This window comes from Phoca vitulina, unplaced genomic scaffold (genome assembly GCF_004348235.1).
Source record: "Phoca vitulina isolate PV1807 unplaced genomic scaffold, GSC_HSeal_1.0 scaffold36, whole genome shotgun sequence".
In the NCBI taxonomy this organism is placed as follows: domain Eukaryota; kingdom Metazoa; phylum Chordata; class Mammalia; order Carnivora; family Phocidae; genus Phoca; species Phoca vitulina.
The window spans coordinates 1,772,979-1,796,599 of NW_022589739.1; the positions used below are offsets into that span (position 1 = coordinate 1,772,979).

General features: G+C 36.9%; 1 protein-coding gene across 10 annotated transcripts in view; it reads left to right on the forward strand.

Annotated features, from left to right (window-relative positions):
* The window catches only part of SOX6 (SRY-box transcription factor 6), a 595,827-nt gene that overhangs the window by 460,296 nt on the left and 111,910 nt on the right, over positions 1–23,621 (forward strand). For 5 of the 10 annotated variants that reach the window (XM_032426941.1, XM_032426935.1, XM_032426939.1 and 2 more), the window contains 2 exons: positions 6,324–6,444; positions 18,281–18,360. In XM_032426941.1, coding sequence (XP_032282832.1) covers positions 6,324–6,444; positions 18,281–18,360 — 201 coding nt within the window. Of the gene's footprint in view, positions 1–6,320; positions 6,445–18,280; positions 18,361–19,866; positions 19,990–23,621 lie in introns of all 10 variants that reach the window. The other 5 variants (XM_032426932.1, XM_032426933.1, XM_032426940.1 and 2 more) reach the window with 3 other exon arrangements.

Sequence of the window (23,621 nt, forward strand, 5' to 3'; positions counted from 1 at the left end):
ATAATCTTCATGAAAGAGAAAATGAGTCCCCGAGTGTCACTCTGTTTGCATATTAGCACATAGCCAGGTCTCTGCCAAGTTGCTCTCTGACTGACTGCTGCAGATGCTCTTTCTCAAGTATTCTGAGTCATATCTTTAGTACAAGTCTTCAGGGACAAACAATAGCACCTGTTCCTCACAAGATATCAGGCCAGTTAGCCCATTCATGTATCTTTAATGAAGCTCTGGGGCAGATGGCAAAAAAATGGCATCATCAACAACTTAGCACAGAGAAAACAAAGGGGATAAGTGTTGATGCAACAATGCTGTTTTACGAATAGGAAGAGACAGAACTTAAGTGTTTCACGTGCATCTGCTGCTGTCTTGATTGTCTGAAAGATGTGTGGAACACCAAGCAATTAAAATTTCTGGGCATGTAGCCTGTTTGATCAAGAATGTGTTCCCCACTTTCTCCAAAAGGGCAACACTTTGGTCAGGGGTTGTGGAAGTTTAAAATTGATGGACAACTGGGCTTTGGTACATGCAGTTCATTTCTTTCATGACGCACTGACTAAGCTTCACCTATGATGGAATTCCTGGTTTCTCATTACCCAGCCTGTTAGTGCTGACTTGCAAAGCAGTAAAAATAATGCAGCTTCATGCTCAGAGATATATTTTTGGCCACATCAAATTTTCCTCCTTGTATTAACCACATCAGTTTTACCTATGGAATAATGAAAGGATCTTTGAATTTGTGCTAAGGGAAAGCTACGCTTTCAAGAAAAGATGACACTATTTGAAATTTTGATAACTTCTTGGAAAAGACATGTGGAGACTGGTCATTCTTTGATGGAATGAGGGGAATTCTATTAGTTTTTATTCTTTAGTAAAATATTTTTGGAAGTTGCTGTTTCCAATGTGACTGCCTTCCCTGGCATGTCATCAAATGGGAAAATAGGATGATGGGAAGAAAGGGGAAAGGCAGGCTTACCATTCTCCAGAGCAGGGTGGGGCTTTTCTGTATAATCACAATTCTTTGTTTGCCTTCAGCCCTGACACTCAGTGCAGTAAACTTAATTCACAACTTCCATAGGAGGAAAATATTTTAGATGTTTATGTGATTCTTGTGTGGCTACCAAACCCTCTTTCTTTATCTCTCCTCCCTTCCTTGTCCTTGCTTTCCATTCCTGTCCCACCTCCACTCAATAATTTTCTAATAAGTACAATAAATGGAAGACTATGAAAGGGGGAAATTGTTGCTTTAATACATGCTTTCTTCTCATATTATTTGCAATGGGCCATGCTGGTCAGCTTTCTATAAAAGATGGTAGTTGGAAGTATTCATAGACCTCCATTACCCTTGTGAGTTTTTAAGACACATAATTCCTTTAAAACAATATCACACTGGGGAAATCTGAATAAGGGAGTTGGATTGTATCAATGTCAATGCCCCAGTTGTGATATTGTACTACAGTTTTTCAAGTTATTACCAGTTGGGGGAGAGGACTCATAGGATCTCTCTGTATTATTTATTGCAAATGCATGCAAATTTACAATTATATTTATCAAACTTCCAGTCAGTTGTTCTTACAAAGAATTATATTCCTTATCTCATTTAGGTCTGTTTAGCAAAAGATGACTTGATGATTAATATAATATGGCACTTAAAAGTGTAGACTTTGAGCCTGACCAACTGGACTTGAATCCTGGCTCTACCACTTCCTAGTTGGCCGAGTTACCTAGCCTCTCATGATTTTGTCCTCATTAAATGAAAGAGGAGAATAACAGTAAATACCTCACAGAGTTTTGAGGATTACATGAGCTAGATCATGTAAATCACTTTCTCAGTGCTTGATATATAGGAAATGCTGGAAAATATTAGCGGCTGTGATGAAGAAGATGATTATCATTACCATCATCATCACTATTGTTACTTCTGTTATTAGAGGTACGAGAGGAATGCTTCATCATCTTCTCTTGGCCTGGATTCTAATTGCTACTGGCTATCTTGGCTTGTCTTTAATAAGGGGCACTTTGATTTTTCACATCATTGTTTTACTTAAAATAAGGGCAATTTTATCAATTGGAGCTAAATGATCACTGCTAATGAATGTATTATAATAAGTTATTGGAATTAATGACAGTAGTTTTGTGATCAAATTTTTCTGGGTACAAAATAAGAGAGAAGAAAGAACAAACTGAAACTAAATGACATACTATCCATACTCCAACAATACACCTCTGAAATAGAAAATCATTTTTGGTTGCAGACCTCCAGATTTTCTCTACCCAAAGAGCATACACACGTGAGTTCTCTTTTCTATCACTGGAAGTCCATGCGATGTAGTGGAAAAAGCACTGGTCAGGGTGATGAGCAGTTCTAGATTCCAGATCCAGCCCTGTCATAGGCACTGTGATCTCAGGCCATGTCTTTTAGCTTCTCTAGCCACCTGTTTCCCTATGTGTAAATTGTGAGGTTTGAATTAGATTAGTGATTCTCAGAGAGTGGTCCCTGGACCAGCAGCACCAGCTTTACCTAGGTACTTCCCAGGAAAGTACCCTCTCAGACCCCATCTAGATCTACTGGTTTAGAGGCTCCAGGGGTAGGGCCGGCCAGTCTTTGTTTTAATAAGCCCTCTGGCTGAACTGGATACACGCTAAAATTTGAGAATCATGGCCCTGGATTAAATTTTAGTCTAAATATTAGATTGTTGGACCCCGCTCCCAGAGTTTCTGATTCATAGGTCTGGGGTGGAGCCTGATAATTTGCTTTTATGACATTCTCAGGCATTGCTGATGTTACTGGTCAGGTACGACACTTTGAAAACTACTAGGCTAGATCAACTCTAAGCTCTATTCCAACTCTGATTCTATCAGCGCTTTTGCTTTCACCATGTCTTCTGTCCCCCTTCTTATTAACTTTATGCCTCAATTTATTGAAACTGCCTCTGAATTAATAGTTAGCATTGAAAGTTTCTAACCTATCCTGCTTTGTAGATGGCGATGGATGGAAGGAACTTCCCTAAATTCTTTTTTTTTTTTTTAAAGATTTTATTTATTTATTTGACAGAGGAAGACACAGCGAGAGAGGGAACACAAACAGGGGGAGTAGAAGAGGGAGAAGCAGGCTTCCCGCAGAGCAGGGAGCCCGATGTGGGGCTCGATCCCAGGGCCCCGGGATCACGACCTGAGCCGAAGGCAGACGCTTAACGACTGAGCCACCCAGGCGCCCCAGGAACTTCCCTAAATTCTTACAACTTACGTTAATATGAAACACCTACAGCTCTTTGGCATTGAAGGTGACCCTAGATGGTTTACTTAGTTATCTCATGTACATAGCTAGTTACGAAAGAAATATCTTCAGATATTCCAAGGTTCAAGAATCAATGTCTGATGCTTAATTGCCATTGATGCCTTTATGTTGTCTCATGATCTGAAGAGCTTGGGCATCAATGTAGAAGTAAAATTATGTTTTCATCCTAAGATGCTGTTTAATGAATAACACTAAAGTTCCCAAATTCCATCTTCACATGATCCTTATAATCCCACCTCTTCTTTTTCATGGTTTTCTAGATACTTGGGATGGGATAATGCTCTGTGAGGCCTGGTGTCTGCTAAGAACATGACAAGCCTCTGCCTGTCAAACTGAATTATTTAGTTGGTTCATGTTTTCTTTTTTGAAGTAGAGTTATGGGTAAGAGCCGCTATTTCTTGTTCTTTCTTTTCAGTAATTTGATAATTTTCTAGAATTGAATATGCCAACTATTGTAAGAACAAAGCAAGGCCCTAACATCTCCCAAGTGCCTATCATGTGCCAATCGCTGTGCCAAAAGTGTTACTTTTCTGGTCTATTTAATCCTCACAGTAACCGCGTAAGGCAGTATCGTTAACTTTTACATGAAGAAATAGACTCAGATTACAGAAAGGTTAAGTAACCATTCACGATCACACAGCCAAGGAAATGGCAGTGCATAGATTTAAGATCTGAGGTGTTTGACAGCAAAGACTTTGTAGGCATAGTAGATTCTGAACAAATGTGTGGTGAACGAATGAATAAAGGAATGACTACATCACATTATTTTCCTAATGCTGAGTTTGAAAAAACTCAGAATCCTAAAATTGAAAAGGCTCTATAGGCCATTACCTAGTTAGGGTTTTAGTTATGCTTACCCTCTAAATTATCCCTACCGTATGTATACAGCCTTTACTCAACCACCTCTAGGGAGATGACACACATGACCTCTTTAATCGGAGCGCTTGTTGAATAACTCATTTTTAGAAAATTCTTCTTTGCGTTAAGCTTCCCTAAAATCTCTTTCTTCGGAGTCTTGTTCCACCCTTTTTAACCTCTCAGACTTAATCTGCTTCTTTTGCCATATGAAGATAACCTTGTATCTTCTCTCTCCCAAGCTAAATAGCCCCCATTTTTTCAGCTATTTCTGAAGAACGTAAGAATAACTTAATAAATGTTCATTAAAAAGAAGGAAAGAATAAATAAATATGATGCCTAGACTTCTCATTTTCTTGTTCTCCTTTAGAGCATGAAGCATCTGTGCTGTTCTAGGTACATGCTAGGAACCATATTTCTAGAAGTAAATGAAATGATTTCCTTTGATCTACTCTTGCACTGAACAACAGTCACCTACAAAAAAGACTGTTTTATTTTCTGACATAGAACAGTGCCCTCATCTTTGACATCTCAGGTTTGCATCAGGTCACCGCAAGCTGGAGTTGAACAGCAAACCTAGTGCTTTTCTTCAGGGTTAAAGGCAAGACCTGGGCACGAGGGGATCAGCTCCAATTTACGCAGGCTAAGTTTGTACTCTAATGTACAAGACTCGGGCTTACCTCAGCTAAAATGGTAGAAATAGCTGCCCAAAGCTAGTTTCTTTCACGCCCCACTGGCAAGGTAGTAATTGCACAAAGACCTTTTTATTATAAGTTGATTTTCCTGAGAAATGAATTCAGAAAAATACTGTAAAGTGTTTATTTTTTACTTGCCCTTTATTAACCCACATCTTAGGGCTTTCCCTAGAGAAAAACTGTTGGTAAATGAAACCTCTTAGACCCACACAGAAGCATTTTTGCACCATGTCCCTGGCTGTGGAGGGACCAGGGACAGGACAAGGCAAGTTGGCACTATTTAAACAGGGTCATCAGCCAGTATCCAGAATTTTGCCTAAAGAGAAGATTTAAGAATTTAAACAGGGGAAGGGTTTGGGTTTGGTAGAATTACTGGTAAGTGTTTGTATCTTCAACAGGATATAATGCAGCTTTTTTTTTTTTTTTTTTTTTTTTAATATGAGTAAAGAGCCCAAAGACCCATTTTGAATTTAAAGATCACTTCTGTTAGGACATCCTAGTTTTGATCTTTAAATAACAAAAGTCCTGTATTCAGCCTATAAACTCATGCACTAAAAGCCAGGACAAAACCTTCCTGTGATGCTCTCCTGGAATCAGGGTAGCATGCAGAGAGTAAAAAAGGGAGCTAGGAAATTAAAATGTGATTTCACAGGCATGATTTTGTCATAGCTCTTATTTTCTTTATATAGAATACAAATACTGATATAGAGAGAAGATTTTCTATTTTGCATTTTTGTGCTCTTTGGTACATTTATTGAGGTCAAATGAAATTTGATATAGTAGGATTTATTATGAAATGCTCTCTGAATACAACTCCATAATTACTGAGCCACATGGTAGTGCATAAAGCTGTAAAACTGCTAAGCCAGACAAGCAATTTATATGTTACATCGAGGTGTGTATGGCAAAGAATATTAGTTTAATTGGAAGCCAAGGTGTAGTAGCCTTAAATCTGAAGAACTATATGTTTAACATAATGCAGTAAGGCTTTGAAATAAGACACCTAAACTGGGGAGATACCGCTTTGGGAATATATAAAAATTAGACATTATTTTCTGACCAAGGATACTAAACACCGTTTTCCCAATAAAGGGCAGAATGCAAAGCAGGTGAAAGGGCAAAACCTTTCAACATTGCACAGTGTACGAAGCAAACTTATTTCTTCCACCAGTTGTTTTGTTAAAAAAAAAAAAAAAGAAAGAAAAAGGAAAAGAGTCAAGATAAAAGAAAACCATTCCCCACAATTTGGTGGAGGCAGGGATGAGGCAAAATCACAAGGAGGTTGTGTCCTTGGAGTGCTAATGGGATCTAAGAACAGCGTCTGGGTACCTTTCGCCTGCGTTTTCTCAGGGAGCAGATTTGGAATGAGGTCAGAAGTGGGTGGCTGTTTGGGTACCAGCACAGCCGCAGGAGTGAAAAACAAATACTTCTTGGCATACATTTGCTCTCTGTCTGATCATAGGCTCTCTTCTGTTTAGCAGGTTCAGGGTCACATGCCTCCGCTCATGATCCCAATTTTTCCACATGACCAGCGGACCCTGGCAGCTGCCGCTGCCGCCCAGCAGGGCTTCCTCTTCCCCCCTGGAATAACATACAAACCAGGTAAGTAGAGAGGAATTTAACATTCTTTTGGAAATGCTAAGATCCCCATGTTTTTGCTTAGTAGTCACAACAAACACAGGCGCATACAAAGGAGCTACAAATAAAACGATCCATAAAAGCCGATTTTCACGTAAAATTCGAATTGGGAAGTTAATTGGGAAGGGGGGGCACGTTCAAAAACTCTTTGGTTGCTAAAAACTTTTGCTTTCTCTTTTTCCACCTGGTTTGTTCTGAATTCACAGATAGAATGCTACTTTCCCTGGGGACCACAAATTTTTGTCAGCGCTCTCTTATAACTTTACTGTGAATAATTGTCTTTGGTTAAAGACCCTTTCCTCCTCCTCTGGGAGATTTCATGCTCTGGGACAGTGGTCACATACACTATAAAATGTTACTGTTGTTTATTGTCTGATTTCTCCTGGAAGAAAAGTTAAAACGGGGCTGATTTAATTAGCTCACCGCTAATAGGTAAGATTCCTTTGGATTTGAGTTTAAATAATGAAGCATTCAGTAGTATTTTCTCATTCATCTTTGAACCTCAGAAACAGGTCACATAACCTTGCAGTGAAATATGTTTTGAGATGATTTAGCAAATGTTATGATTTTTCTTTATTCCTCTGAGTTTACTGGACTCCTGGGGAATTCAATTAGGGACATAATGGTTTGAAGCTTCTTTCAGAGCCTCCTTGTAAACAGGGCTTTAAATGTTTAAAGATATGTTGCCAAAGGAATCCAATGTAAGAAGATAGTCAAGTAAATAAAGTCAACCTTAATTTCATTTGTGCATTCTTTGTAAGTGACCTCAGCTCAGAAGTAGTGACCTTGTTCTACTCATTAATAATTTCCGTGTCAAGTTCTTTTTAACATATTAACCTGATTATATTAACCACCAAATCTGAGTGCAACAAATCTGAGTGCAGCGGTTTCTTTGTGTAGAGGTTTTATAAAGTGAACAAAGGCATTTTAATGTGCTTAAAGTAATAATAAAATATAAATCACTTTACTAAAATCCTCAGCAAGGAAGCTTACTAAGTAGCATAAAAACAAACCTAGTGAATTTTAACATCTATTTTAATTGCTTAATGCTATCGATTACTCTTTTGCATTTGGTAGATTACCACCTTCCTTGTGAGGAAAGGTAGGATGCCTGTCAGAACTCACAGGTTTCAAGGAATAGAGATGTTAAGGAATTGGCTCATTTTAAGGACTGACTTTGAAAATTCCTCAGATACAAATTAGTCAGACCTGGTTGTACCAACGATTTGGGGATACCTCAATGAAAGAAAATTTTATTGTTTAAACTGTCAGAATTTGATTTTTCTGGAGCAGGATTTTTAGAGCAAGGTATATTCCCTATGAAATTGATATCCATATTAAGGACAGGGGTATATTTTGTCAGAGACTATGTTTCTGTTAGTGCAGTGGTTCAGTCCTTCCCTGATCTCTCTAAGTAGTTCTGAACTATTTCTCTGTCTTGACTTCCTTTGGAACATTGATGTAAGCTAAATTTACTGGTTTACCCTGAATCTGAGTTGTCATTCCTATACCAGTGTTAGAAACCTTTTCATCTGTAGAAACCCTTTCTTTAATTTTAGTGCTTCTAAGTTTAAAATGCTTCACATTTAAAAATTGGGTATGAGCCTTATTTTCTGCTGGGCATAACATTGACATAGTCGACATGTTACTTACCTAATTTTGTTAAAACAATAATGCCATTTTTCATGGGGGAATGTACTGTTATATAGTTAATGAATTTGGACCACTTTTTAAAAATTCTTCTCACACAGCATCGACGAAACTGTAGTAACTAAGAAGAATATGGAGATTGGTAGAGTGTTGCGCAGAAGTGTTATCTCCGTCGAACAACACATGTGCACATACTGTGGTGTTCAGGGGTAGCAGAATTGTGTGTGATTACGGTGGCTAAAACCTGTTGGTTAAGGCATAACATGGATTTGGGCATGTAGCACAATTTTTAATTACAGGCAAGGCTGATAAAATAAGGTATTTTCTGGTGACCCCTAAGTTACGTCAGAGGATTTAATTAACCAGAACTCTAAATTCTTAATATTTTGGCTGCTCTGGGTTTTATTGTATATACAAATTATATTTAAAAGGATTCAAATTATTTGTTCTTATGTAATTAGCAGAGAAATTACATATTCGGGCGACTTAATCTATGCAGTGTTTTTGTCCTTCACATGAACTGGGGGAGTAGAGTCGTGTTGGACTGGAGTCTGGACTAGGAAAACTGTGTGCTCCAAGCTGAGCTATGATAATTTCACTTGAAATACATGTGAAACAATGATTAAATTTTTAGAAGAGAGTAGTTCTGTCACATTTGAAAGACATGAAATGGTGGCATAACTTTATATTTTGGTCCCTTGGACAAGAGGATGAGCAATCACTGTCTTGGTCTTTATAAATTACAAAATAAATGGCTCTCTTTTTGCTCTTTTCCACCTTCCCATAACCTAAAAACAATCCCACAATGTTTGTGCCTTCAGCTGATTGAATAATTGTCTTGATTTCTAGAAAGCACGGGCTATCTGGGGGTGATGTTCACTGTCAAAGTTGACTGTTTCTGAATCCATTATTGGATAGTCTAAACAAATACACTTAGGGCTATGGACCTTCTTCCCTTCAGATAATTTTACACATTGCTCTGGGCATATCAGGGTCCTGGTATGCAGCAAACACCAAACTTCGGTGGGTTGTTGAGAAGCCATGTGGCCTACAGGGATTGTGCAGTTTCAGGGGGAATATCTATCAGATTAATATCTGTAGACATAGCTTTATTGAGTTTTAACCCTTAGTTTTTTTTTAAACAGGTTATATAATTAGACACATCATTCTAGAAAAACTCACCAGGGCCCAGAACATACACCACAGAATTTTGGTTGCTTTGCTCTTTCACATCATGAAACAGAGATGCAGCAATCCGGGGCAAGATAAATGCGTTTAAGCACCTATATTTGAGAAAATTAAAAGATTAAGCCTATTTAGCTGGCAATGTGTATATCAGACAGGACTGAATTGGCGATAAAATAAAAATAATGGATAGCCTCCTTCACGCGCCAGGGATGTGCAGCTGACCCGTGGACTTTGTGTAGTTTGGATTTTTAAAATAATTGCTGCTGGAGCAGCCCCCTTGGCTTCCTAGGAGATTCTGGGAGTAGGATCTCTGCCTGCCCCTGGCTTTCCACCCACTTGTTATTATAACATAATAGCTAAAGCCTCCTGAATAAGTTGCTCCATGCCAAACACTGTGCTAAATATTTTACATGGATTATTTTATTTAATTCTTACTTGAACATGTCATTTAGCCTTGCTGAGCCTCACATTTTTGTCATCTAAAAAATACGTCCACTGCTCAGTATGGGTGTGAAGATTAAATTTCTTACAATGTATGTGAGTTCTTTGAAAATTCTAAGGCACTAGGTTTGGGGGTAAAGTCTGACTATGAAACTAAGTAAATTTAATAATATTAAACTACATCCTTATCCATTAGAAACATCCAAAAACTGAGCATTGGACTGAGATATATTATCCCTCTGCCTAATGACCAAAAACAATTTTACAAGTATACCTAGTGCTTCTTTTAGAAAAAAATTCTGGTGAAATATATATATATATATATATATATATATATACACACACACACATATACATATACATAATACTTAATATTTTAACCATTTATAAAAGTACAATTCAGTGACATTAATACATTTGCACTGTTGTGTAAGCATTACCACTATCTATACCCAAAACTTTTAATCATCTACAATGGAAACTTTGTGTCCATTAAATGATAACTCTCCCTGTCCCCTAGTAACCTCTATGCTATTATCTTTCTCTATGAATTTGCCTATTCTAGATACTTCATGTAAGTGAAATCATACAATATTTGTTTTTCTATGTCTGGCTTATTTCATTAAGCATAATGTTTTCAAGGTCCATCCATATTGCAATATGGATCAAAAGTTCATTCTTTTTTATGGCTGAATAATATTGCATTGTGTATATATGTCTGTCTGTGTGTATATGTGTGTGTGTGTCTATATATATATATTGTATAATATATTATATGGATAGATAGATAGTTTGTTGATCCATTCATCTGTTGTTGGACACTTGGGTTGTTTCCACATTTTGGTCATTGTGAATAATGCTGCTGTGAACGTTGATATACAAACATCTGAGTCCTTGCTTTCAATTCTTTTGGATATTTATGTAAGAGTAGAATTGTTGGGTCATATGGTAGTTGTGTTTAACTCTCTGAGAAACTGCCAAACTGTTTACCACAGAGGCTGTGCCTTTTATACTCCCACCAGCAATGCAAGAGTTCCAATCTCTTCACATCCTCACCAACACTTGTTATTTTCCACCTTCTACAAAAAAATTATAGCCATCCTAGTAGATGTGAACTAGTATCTCATTGTGGTTTTGATTTTCATTTCCCTAATGATTAATAATTTTAAGCATCTTTTCATATGCTTATTAGAAATTTGTATATCTTTCTCAGAGAAAGTACTTTGCTTAGTGTTTTTTTTATTATTATTATGTACAGTTTTTAATTAAGCTGTTTGCTTTTTGTTATTGAGTTTCAGGAGTTCTTTATATATTCTAGATATTAATCCCTTATCAGATACATGATTTGCAAATATTTCCTTCTATTCTTAGGTTAGCTTTTCACATACTTGGTAGTATCTTTTGATGCACAGAAGTTTTTAATTTTGAAGCACTCCAGTTTATCTTTTTTTTTCTTTTGGCCTGTGCTTTTGCTATCATAGCCTTGCAATTGTTGCCAAATACAAAGATTTACTCCTGTGTTTTCTTCTTAGAGTTTTATAGTGTTAGTACTTAAGTTTAGGTCTTTGATCCTTTTGAGTTAATTTTTATATGTTATTTAAAGTAAGAGTTCAACTTCATTCTTTTGCATGTGCATATCCAGTTTTCTCAGCACCATTTGTTGAAAAGATATTCTTTCCTCATTGAATATTCTTGGCTCCCTTGCCAAAAATCAATTTACCATATATATAAGGGCTTATTTATGGGCCCTCTATTCTGTTGCATTGGTCTGTATATCTGTTCTTATGCCAGTAACATACTGTTTTAATTACTGTAACTTTGTAGTAAATTTTAAAGTCAGGAATTGTAAGTCTTCCAACTTTATTCTTTTTCAAGATTGTTTTGGCTATTGGGGACTCTTGCAATTCCATATAAGTTTGAGGATTTGGTTTTCCACTTCTATGATAAAGATCTTTGGAATCTTGATAGACATTTCATTGAATCTCTTGACTGCTTTGGATAGTATTGACATCTTACCAATGTTAAGTCTTCCTGCTGATGAACATTTCCATTTATTTAGGTCTTTTAAAATTTTTTTCAGCAATGTTATATAGTTTTCAGCTTTCACCTCTTTGGTTAGATTTATTCCTAAGTATTTAATTATTTTAGATGCTATTATAAATAGAAATACTTTCTTAATTTTCTTTTGGATTGTTCATTGCTAGTATATAGAAAAACAAATGATTTGTGTGTGTTAATTTTACAAGATTGCCAACTTTTGCTAAATTTGTTTATTAGCTCTAGTAGCTTTCTTGTGGATTCTTTGGAATTTTCTATATGTAGGATCATGTGATATGCAAATTGAGATAGTTTTATCTCTTGCTTACCAATGTTGATGCCTTTTGCCCTCCCTCCCTTTACCCCTCTCTCTCTCTCTCCCTCCTCCTTCTTTCTTTTTCTCTTTCTCTCTCTTTGTCCCCCTCTCTCTCTTCCCCATCCTCCCTCCCTCCCTCCCTCCCTTTCCTCCCCTTTCCTCCCCTTTCCTCTCTTCTCCTTTCCTTCTTTTCTTTTCTTTCTTGTCTAATAGTGCTGGCTTGAACTTCCAGTATAATGTTGTATAGCTGCAGTGAAAGCAGGCATCATTATATCATTCCTGATCTTAGAGGGAAAGCTTTCCAGTCTTTTACCATTGAGTATGATGTTAACTGTGGATTTTTCATAAATATCCTTTATCGTGTTGGGGAACTTTCCCTCTATTCCTAAATTTCTAAGAGTTTTTATCCTGAAAGGGTGTTAGATTTTGTCAAATGCCTTTTCTGCATCAATTGAGATGATTATGTGGTTTTCTTCCCCTTTGCTCTATTAATGTGATGTATTACATTGATCTTTTTGTGAGTGTTGAACCACCTTTGCATTCCTGGGATAAATCCTGCTTTGTCATGGTGAATAATCCTTTTAATATGCTGTTGGATTCAATATGCTAATATTTTTTGAGGGTTTTACATCTATATTCATAAAAGATGTTGATCTGTAATTTTCTTTCCTGTGATGTCTTTATCTGACTTTGCTATTAAGGTAATGTTGGCCTCATTATTTTATAGTTAGGAAGGGTTTCCTTTCCATTTTTTTTTTTTTTTTGAAAGTTTTGGGAAGAATTAGTGTTAATTTTTCTTTTTAAAAATTTATTTTTATTTTTTTAGAGATGGGGGAGGGAGAGAATCTTAATCTTAAGCGCCACACCCAGTGTGGAGCCTGACATGGGGCTCGATCTCACAACCCTCAGATCATGACCTGAGTTGAAACCAAGAGTCAGTTGCTTAACTGACTGAGCCACCCAAGTGCCCCTAGTGTTAATTTTTCTTAAGTGTTCAGGAGAATTTACTGGCAAAGCCATCTGGTCCAGGGCTTTTCTTTGTTGAGAAGTTTTGTTTACTGATCCAATCTCTTTACTTGTTATAGGTCTGTTGAAATTTTCTATTTCTTCTTGAGTCAGTTTAGGTAATTTGTGTGTTTTAAGAAATTTGTCCATTTCTTCTAGATTGTGTAATTTTTTGGTATAAAACTGTTATCCAGTGCTTCTTTTGAATTCCTTTGTTTCATTAGCATTTACTGAGTACCATTTATTTGCATATATATGTTGGGGGTGTACATATGTGTGTATATGTATATATAAATATATATATGTGTATATATATTCTTATTTAATTTTCTTTACAACTCTAAGATATAGGTGGCATTATATCTATTTTGTTAAAAGAAAAAAGATATGAATAGTCAAATAAGTTGATTAAACTTTCCAAGCTTTCCCATCTAGAAACTAGTGGAGATAGAATTCAGACTGAAGTTCTCTGATTTGATATTTTATACCCTTGCAGACATGGTTTAAGTGTGTATGATATTAAGAAAAGTCTAGCTCTTTATTTGCTGTGGAAAATATGTGATTTATATGTATGGATTCATCCAAGATGGATTCATCTTGTAATGCTAGCTATTTCTACCTCTTCCAGAATATGTAAAGCTGAGGTTTACAACCGCTATTACTGGAATACTTGAAAAATTAAATTTATATACTTGAAATCAAGGCAGTTTTTCTGAGGTTCTTTAGATTAGTAATTCCATTTTTAAATAAGAGTTTTGAGGTCCAAGAAGAAAATATGCACATCCACATAAACTAACCTAGTTTTCTGGAGATCAAGATTACTTTAACTATGCCCTTCATCACATACGGAAGCTATATCATTGGTGAGCTATATTAAGGCATGAACTTTGAGTTGATATTTTTTGATTTCTTGTAATGGATGGATTTATTTATTTTTTAATAAGATTTATTTATTCATTTGACAGAGAGAGAGAAAGAACATGAGCGGGAGGGTCAGAGAGAGGGGGAGAGAGAATCCCAAGCAGACCCCACGCTGAGCATGGAGCCCAACGTGGGGCTCTATCTCATGACCCTGAGATCATGACCTGAGCGGAAACCAGGAGTTGGACATTTAACTGAGTTCACCACCCAGATGCCCCGTAATGGATGGATTTATATCAGTTTATCCACATTCACTTATTTAATTGCTATTGTGACAAATACCATGGATTTTCATATGATTGACCAACAGTCTTATGAAATAAGTGAAGAAATTAAGATTGATCCTTGATTCTTATCTTCTTTAAAGGTATGAAAAACAATGCATATGTTCTTAGAAAATGCCCTGGGATCAAGAGTGTTCTCATCATTGATCTATTCTTGGATGAACAGAGGAGAAATTTAGCAAGAGAAATAACAGTATGGTGATCTCAGCAATATATACTTTAATCCTTGCCAATTTTTTTTGTTCGATTGTCCTCAGAACAAATTGAAGGTTGCATTTTATTTTTAGGATCCTAAGTGTGTCATTCATTACCTGCTAACTTTTTCTGCAGTGTGATGCCTCACAGAGATAAAGTCAGATTGATTGTGGCATTGTTTCAGAATATAGAGATGTTGTAACATTTTGCTATTCTCAATGCAGACATCCAGGCAAGAAGCAAAATGATATGTCCAAGTCTGTACTGGTGGTTGTGATTGAAATATTTCCATATTGTAGCAAGAATGAGGATAGCTTATAAAAGTGGGGTCTACCTATAAGTTGTTTGGCAACTCAGATAATTTACCATTATCCCGTGATGCCACCACACAATAATCTGTGAGATAGTTCAGGATATGTAGTGTATTTTGATTCCGTTTTAGAGGGTGGAAAATGAAGTGTGAGATTTTGAACCAGTTACTGAAAAGTCATTGAATCCTGTCTCCTAGGTTAATGTATTTTTATTTCTCTACTCTTGCCAGCCTCTCTAAATGATTTCCTCAGTAGGTTAATTCTGAAGTTAATATCCCAGGAGACTACAGTCTAAATAATCCAGTCCCTTGTCTTTCTGAAGAATCAAAGTAAATGGACAGAATTTTACCTATGAGATTTTTGACTTCTTAATAAAAATGAAATTTATATTTAATTACAGAAGCTAGGAGTATTCTGGCAGGAGGTAGCCTGAGTCTAATGGGTCCTAGGTTCTTAGTACAAGTTCCCCCTTCTCCTGTGTTTAAGTTTTAATAAGTTCTGACTACTTTTCACTTTCCTTGAAAATTAAAAAAAGGAACTTTCTCTCATTCAGAGACTCTTGCTGTGGAGCTGTTTTGGTTCCAAAGGAATGTTGCCTATTGTGACAAGTGAAACTAATGTCAGGCAAATTTTCCATAGGTTTTAAATCCTGTTTTGTATTTGTTCTGTAATCTTCAGTTAAAAATAGTCAGTTGGAAAATCTAGAAGGCTGGAAAGATGAATTTACAGAATGGGCATTATTTCCCAAATTGGCTTTTGGAGGTTGTCTTTTTACACTAGAAGTAGCAAGGGCCAGATTACAGTAGTGCCTAAAGCCAACCTGTTCCAACAGGCTTCATCTTCCTTTGTACAAATTTAGAAAGAATGGATCCTCACGCAAGCATTTCAAATCCAGAGACAAATTTGAAAAAAATTGCTACAACATGTTGACTGATTTCTTGCCAAGTCAGCCACTGAGAACTTTTACTTGACCGACTCTTATAAAGAGACAATTAAAGGGGTGGGGGTGAGGCACATAACTTTGTTATTAAAAAATTAAATTTTGCAATACCCTAAATCCGTCTTCCTCTTAACATTTTTCTCTGCTCCTTTTAACCCTGTTCTCTTCTTCACTCTTCTCTTCTCCCTCTCCTGCCCTTCCCTTTTCTCTTTCTTCTAATCATTCTCTGTAATATACGCTGTTGCTCTAATGTATTCATTTTTACTTTGAGTATTGATTCAGTGATATGTTCTGGAGAAATAGCTTTCAAAAGATTGTATTCAGATACACAGATTCAAATCAGCAGAAAGGTTAAGAACATTTTAAAAATATGCTTGTCAGCAGTGGAAAGAAAGCTGTTTGTAGCCAGCAGGTGAGCTTGAGAGTACTACAGGGTGTGGTAGAGATAGTAATAAATTAACTGGCAAGCCAAAAACTATAAAAAAAAAAATCAGCTATTTCATAGCATAGAAGCATGACAGCTATGAAAAAAGGAGTGCCCCAGGGAATTCTTTTAGAGTTTGATTTTTTTAAATATGTTTGACATGAAAAATGTTTTAGTACAAATAAAGCAACTGGTTTTAAACTTACAGGGAGGGGAGTTGTGGTTTAGAGTTAGCATGAATAATGCATGATATTTAAAGAAAGAACAGCTCTAAAATGTTCCGGGAGGCAGTCCATGTTGATGGTTGGAATGGTGATTTTTTCCCCCTATTTTTGAAGCATCATTAATTCAGTATCGTTTTGTGATTTTTTTTAACCTGATAAGATATCAACCAAAGAAATACTATTTGACTTAGATTAGGATATTCTTTCTTCAGATAATTTAGTTTAAATATCAAGAAGATCAGCCGAATTATTTAAGCATAAAGCGACAGTCATTTACTATAAAAAATAATTTGGCCTAGTTATCCTTTTTAAAAAGCTCATGTAGCCCTGCAAACCAAAATCAACCTCATGGAAGGGGAGAAACAAGATCAGATATTTTGAACATTACTCCATAGGAGACCAGCACAATCTAGTGTTAGTGAATGCATTGTCGCAGTGCTCCATATGCAATCAGAAGCCAATTGTTACTGGACTGTGTACAAGCACACACTGTGCTCAATGGTCTGATGAGGTATTATGGATATGATGCAAAGGGACTGTGTCGATTAGAAGCTAACAATTTGTTAAAAGTGAAAGCAACTTAACATTTACATTGGGCCCGCTGAGGCGCACTTGGTGTGGCAAGTAGGATGAGCTCCAGGAAGGGGGGAGGGGAGGGGAGCACCACGAAGGCTCCAGGTGTTAGTGTCCGTGCAGGAAAAAAAAGAGATTTTATTGCTTTCCATTTGGCTACCTTTATTGCTGTGATTCTTTCTACACTGTCTCTTCATTATTACATTCAGCTTTCAGTGTAGAAAAGTTCATGCAAAACAGCATGATTATTATAAATGTCAAAAATGTGTGGAGGAACAGCCTATTAAAATATAGCCTAGAGATAGTACATAACACTGACTTTAAATAAGTAGCTGCAGCCAAAGTGATACTCCATTAAATCGCTGATATTGTGTAATATATCCACGAGTATTAATTTTGATTTCGGTCACCACTATCAGAATACGTTCCTCATGACTTTCTCCTGGTTCTTCACGTCGCCACACACAGCCTGTGTTCTCAGGTCACAGAAGGTTCTCCATTCCCCTGTTTAGGAGTGGCACGGAGGCAGACGTGAAGATGTGGTGTTGATCTCTGCTGAGGCATGCTCAATCTCTATCAGACTTGTAATGCAGATATCCCATGTAAAATGTGTGGCTATTTAATCAAAGCATTGTCGAAGAATAAGTGAGAAGTGCCTCGTGTGCATGATTCTGTACTCGGTTCCACCAGAAGTTAATCCAGAAAACTATGGTTTCCACTCTTGTGGAGATACCAGGCATTTCACAGAATGTGGGCAGATAAGATTAGCTTCCTTCTCGCCCCTATCAAATTGAAGAGGTTGCATTTTTAAAATTTTTTCTTTATTTTTTATAAAAGAAAGTTTAGGGTTATGGACAGTCAATAGCTCATAATCTTTTTTGGACTCTAATACTCTGCTTTGCCTACCAAGCCAAAACTTTTTGTTGTTTCAACATAAAAACCTTAATACTTTCTCAGTGAACTGAGTGTCAGCCTGGCTTTAAGGTACTTTTTTTACTCTTAAAAAAATGATGTATTACAAGATTTGTAATGGAGTGAACATGCTTGAATTGCACATTTAATTTTTTTAACATCACATTCATGTTTTGCCAGTTTGCCTACCAGCTATCTGTTAACAAAAAGTTCCAAGGCGGCGCTGCAAGTCTATGCCCAACTAAGCCTTTTGTTTCTGCAGATGTTTGGGCTTAGAGCAATGTTGTAAAGCTCAGGCAATCCAAGGACCATGTTTGTACTTGTCTGCTGCGATTCCCTGTGCATTGTCTAAACCTGTATGCATTGTTCTTTCCGACAGGTGATAACTACCCTGTGCAGTTCATTTCGTCAACAATGGCAGCTGCTGCTACTTCTGGACTCAGCCCTTTGCAGCTCCAGGTAAGTGCCAGAAGAAAAAAATGTGGGATACCAGCCAGTTCTTTAGCGGAAAACTGCTAACCAGCTGTATGCTAAATAATGGCCTGAATGTTAAATAATTTTTAAGCATAGCCTAGAAGGATTAACACCTTGCGTACTTACCATACAGAAAATAGAAAACTGCCAATTTCAGCATTTTTAAAGGCAAAATGATAGTATGGCTTAGACCTCTATATTTTCTATCAGGTGAGTTAATGGTTTTACAGTTTTGTTTTGTTTTGTTTTGTTTTTATTGCTGGCTGCCGCTATTGGATATGGTAGCTTTTTCCTTATCCGTTTTCCATCCACGTCTCCATTTATGTCCAGATGATCTTTTACACATAAACATCAAAACAGAAAACAATGTTGGGCATTTTCCTTCTTGCAGCTTATAGACTAGGGGCTGTTATCACCAGATTACCTTAACTGTTTGGTAAAATGTCAACATATTGCTCTGGAATATGTGTACCCTCATTCTCATCTTTAGCTTCATGCCAAGCCAAAAGTCCGGGCATGGCATCCCACCACATTCGGGGTTAGGGTTCTGTACTTATAATGCAAAACTGGGGGTGAAAGTGTTTTGGAAGCTGGACAAAAAATCATTGGTACCTTATCTTCTTCACAGTCAAGTTAGGGGTTTACAATAGGACCAGGTGATCTTTATACCCTTCTAGCACTGCCATTTTAAGGGGAAATTGACTTTTAATATGAATATACATTTTAACAAAAACAAAAAGATAATATCATTAAAATAATGGTAAAACCTTCAGTATTTGAACAGTTAGAAAGTATGTGGTAGTGAAGAACTTGAATTTCAACACAGTGGGAAGTATAAAGATAGTCTTTTATTCTTATAATTTACTGTGATTATTTTTGAGTTTTCTTACAAGGGAATAGCATCTGGCTAGGCATTTTTTTTCTTCTTTGCTATTCCCTCTATGGCTTGAATATAAGAAATGTGCAGATATTTTGCCATGAAAAAACATCACTGTGAGCCTTTTCAATTGGGTCTGCAAATAAATAATTTTTGCAGTACTCTGAGTTTTTTGTCATAAGCCTCAACCGGAAAGCCGGGACAATGTTACCGACTATGGACTGCGTAGCAGAGCTAGACATTTTGCCTAACAGGGGCAACAGCCCTACCTCTCTTCCAAAACTTCACCTTCCCCACTGCTAACACTGGAACTCACCGCAGTTGGAAAAATCTAAAAAGAAACCTCCCTCATAATAAACCTAATCTGTGTCTCCTTTTCTATATAGCTATGCTAGAGTGTCTTCTCCAGTCAGAGGCAGAAGTACAAAACCAGTACCATTGCTTGATCCTATAACCAAGTTTCTATGAAAGACAGTGTCTGGGTCCTCAGCCTTCTACTTTCTATTCTTTGGTGTGGTCAGTACCCTGGATTTAGAAATATGTGTTCTGTTTCATGAGTTCTGACAGTATGTTTTGTCTTTTTTTTTTTTTTTTCTGAATATGCTACTAAACAGAAGGGTCATGTCTCCCACCCACAAATTAACCCAAGGCTAAAGGGCCTAAGTGACCGTTTTGGCAGGAGTTTGGACACCTTTGAACATGGTGGTGGCCACTCTTACAACCACAAACAGATTGAGGTATGAATGCTTCCATTGATGCTTCATTGGGTGGGGGACTGGATTGTTCAGTCATATTCTAGGCTTTTTTTTTTTTCCCTTAAAGTGGCAAACACTCGACCTAAACACTAAAACGTAACCTTTCCCTTTTTCTCATTCCTAAGGAGCCTCATTTTTGCTCCTTTTCTTTCACAGAAGGAGGCAAGCCCCAAACCAATGTCCCCAATGACTTAGGTTGTTTATTGCTATATATTTAGGCAAAATCTTTACAGGTATCTTCAGAACCATCCCTTTTCCCCTTAGTCTTTTACTCCTTTTTGTGTATAGTGCTGTACAATGTTTATAAACATTTAAACATTTTTTTAAAATTCTCATTTGTCCATATAACAACCCTGCAAAGTTGATCAAATATAATCCTTCTTACATAGACAAAACAGTGGCGGTTCAGAGAGGCCGAGGCTGCACAATATTCCCAGAGTCAGAGTTAGTACTCAAGATTTCTAATGGTCTGATTCAGGTTCTGAATCTTGTTTTCTCTGGCTGAGGGAGGGCCGGGTGGCTGGGCCTGACTGGTTGCTTTTTTGCCCCATGAATGTCTGTAGTATCCCTTTCATATTTAACTTCCAATAAAGCTCTTTGTTGTTTTTGTGGGATATTCTTACCACTCGGGAGAAGATGGCTTTATGGGTCTTTTGAAAACCAAGCCCTTTTCTTCTATAGGGGTCTAGAACTCGTCTCTGTAATTTCATGTTTGATTTCTTTCTCATATCACTGGAGTCCCTCTCCAGGATTATTAGCTACTGAAGGGCTGCCAGCTATCTGTTGAATCACCAAAATAAATAAATAAATAAATAAATAAATAAATAAATAAATAAAATAAAAATAAAATAAAAAATAAATAAATGGAGACAGGCTACCTCAGACTGAAACACACTTTAACTTTCTGGGTTAGATCTAATACTAAATGTTATGTTCTAACCTACGATGGGAAACTCAACTCAAAAAAAAAGAAAAGAAAAGAAAAGAATTACATCAAGCAAAGCTATATATTCAGATCCTATTGGCTCTGGCAGTCTATACATATCAAATACTGTATAATCAATAGAGTATGCCTTTAATTTATCTTCTCTGCTGCTTTTAAACCTGTATTTTTGAAAAATAATAGAGAAAGCTCACACGTAAGAAGAAAAAAGAGGACAAGATCAAAAGCCACCTTCGAAGTAGCCTAAGGAAGAGTTCCAGAGCTTGCTGCCTGCCTCCCTCTTCCCCTGTCACTTTGATATAAGTTATACGGGGGCTTCCCACCCAGACATGACCAGGCATATACTGTCAGAGTATCTGCTATCTTCTAGACAGCAAGAAGGGATTTCTTTCATAAGGCTTTCTTTTGGCTGCAGAGAAGATACCATATTTCTGGACATTCTGAAGATCTGCCATACCTGGGCTTGCTAAAATGTAGAAATAACTGCATATGGGGAACAAGACTTCCTTTGTGATGCCAGTTAGCAAGCTTCTCGGCTCAGGACAGATAGTTTGTTAAATGTTTAAGTGCTTGGACAAATGTGAAAGCAGGTGGTCTTGGCTCAGACTCAAGACTTCCTCTCTTTTATTTTCTCTTGAGGTGTTGAGATCTATCCCATCCACCTTTCTCCATCAGCAGTTTTTTACCCAGTCGCCTCTTTGACTAATTTTTTCACTTAGGTTGACTTCTCTCCCTGCCACCAGCATGGATCCCTGATGCTGCCAAATCTGGCTTCTTTTGGGTTTCTGGAAACTATGATGTCATCTCGGGGAGTGCCAGATCCGTGTAGTTCTGTAGCGGTGCTGATCTAGAAGCACAGCATATGCCACACGTCTATCACTCGCATTAGGATAAATAGAGAACCAGTTAGTGAGGGAACCCTTAGATTTTGCAGTTTAAGTTTGGGCCTATTTGAAAGTTTCCTGGGTTTTGTTAATTCTCGCTCTGTTTTCTTGCTTTCATTTTTTGCACCTTTTTTTTTTTTCTGCCTGTCAAGAAACCTTTGCTCTGTTTGCTTATATGGTACACTGGTTAGAAAAGATTGACCTTATTTGAAAGGGAGGTTTCCCAAACTTTCCTGGTATGAGCATCCCATGTTTATGGGGACGTCCATGAAAGCACAGTAGACATACACGTCTGACCTACTACAGACACTCACATTTGAAATCGTAAGCAAAAGTAGAGAGAAAATTTAATAATATCTTGCTTTATTGATTTTAAAGTCTGCTCTCTTTTCTAATTCTTCCTTCCTTTGACAAGCTAAAATGTCACAGCTCTGTTAACAATCATGATCGTGATAGATTGTTGATACTAAGGAAGCATTACAATTATGTTAACTGGTTTTATTTCTAAACAGAGATTCTCAGGAAGAAAAGCCCACAACATGTACATGCCACCCTCACCCTGCCTCACCACCTTCATATACACCTGGCTGCATTGCTCAGAACTAGTCCTTCTTACCTGATGTTACAGTTCATTTGTTCTTCAAAGGTTGTGACTTCTAACATTAATGAGCCTGGATAAATCTTAACAGCATTTATAGTTCTACCCTGAAAGCCCGAAATTTTGTTATCAAGTAGGAAAAAAAAAAGGTAGTTAAAGTGCAAGGACCCTTCTTACATTAGCATCTTCCAGTTCTTTCTTTCTTTAAAATAAGCAAGATACAGGAAAGCCTTGGTACTCTGTGCTGATCTAAGGCATGGTTTTCTCTGCCTCAGGGGCACAATATTAAGAGAGAGAAGGCTGAAGAACGCTATTTTTAGTTGAACAGTTCAGCAGATGGAGGCATGAATACTCATATATCTGAAGGTTGAGGGGCTTGAACCATTAATTTTGATAATGTATTTAACCCTGGGAACAATCAGAAACTGTAACTCTAAGATTACAGTGCTTTTGACCTTTAGAGAACAGAGGGCACTTGCTATAGTAAACAATATATTATATTCCTACTTATTCCAATTCTCTACCCGTATAAATTTCAGGACAGTTGCCATTTGCTTTCCTCAGCTATGTTAGCATTGGTCCTTCAAGTACATCAGAAAGAATGTTAAGGAAGGGGGACCAGTATAATGAGGCAGTCATATAAATATGGCCTTTCAGTAGCTAAGATGTTAAATTGTTTCTGAAGAAATATTGTCTCAGAAACTAAGCTCTGAGTAACTTCTGTCTTTTTTTTAAATGAAAAAGTAGCTTCAATGTATCAATTCATTTTATGTGGTGACTTTCAACATGATAGACCCTTAAAAGTAATTTTGTTTTGCTTTATTTTGTTTGTAATTGGAAGTAATGTTGCTTCCTAGATGTACCTTATATTAAATACAATCTGGTACCGTAGCATGCGAAGTGATACACCTGTCTCCTGCTTTCTTATTAAATGATGCATGCTTCTCTTTAGCAAATACAGCAGTTAAATATCACACAGCTTAAGAATTTCTAATTAAAATATCTCCACATGTCAGCATATTGGTAATGTATTATTTTAATCCATTTATTTTGTTTATGAAACAGTGACATATGTTTAGATTGTGAAATATATGAGCCTTAAAAATCACTTTATTGAAGAAAATTAATTCCTACACTACTGTCTCAGTAATGTGTTCGCTCACCCAGTCAGTCACTGGCGGCGCTGCCA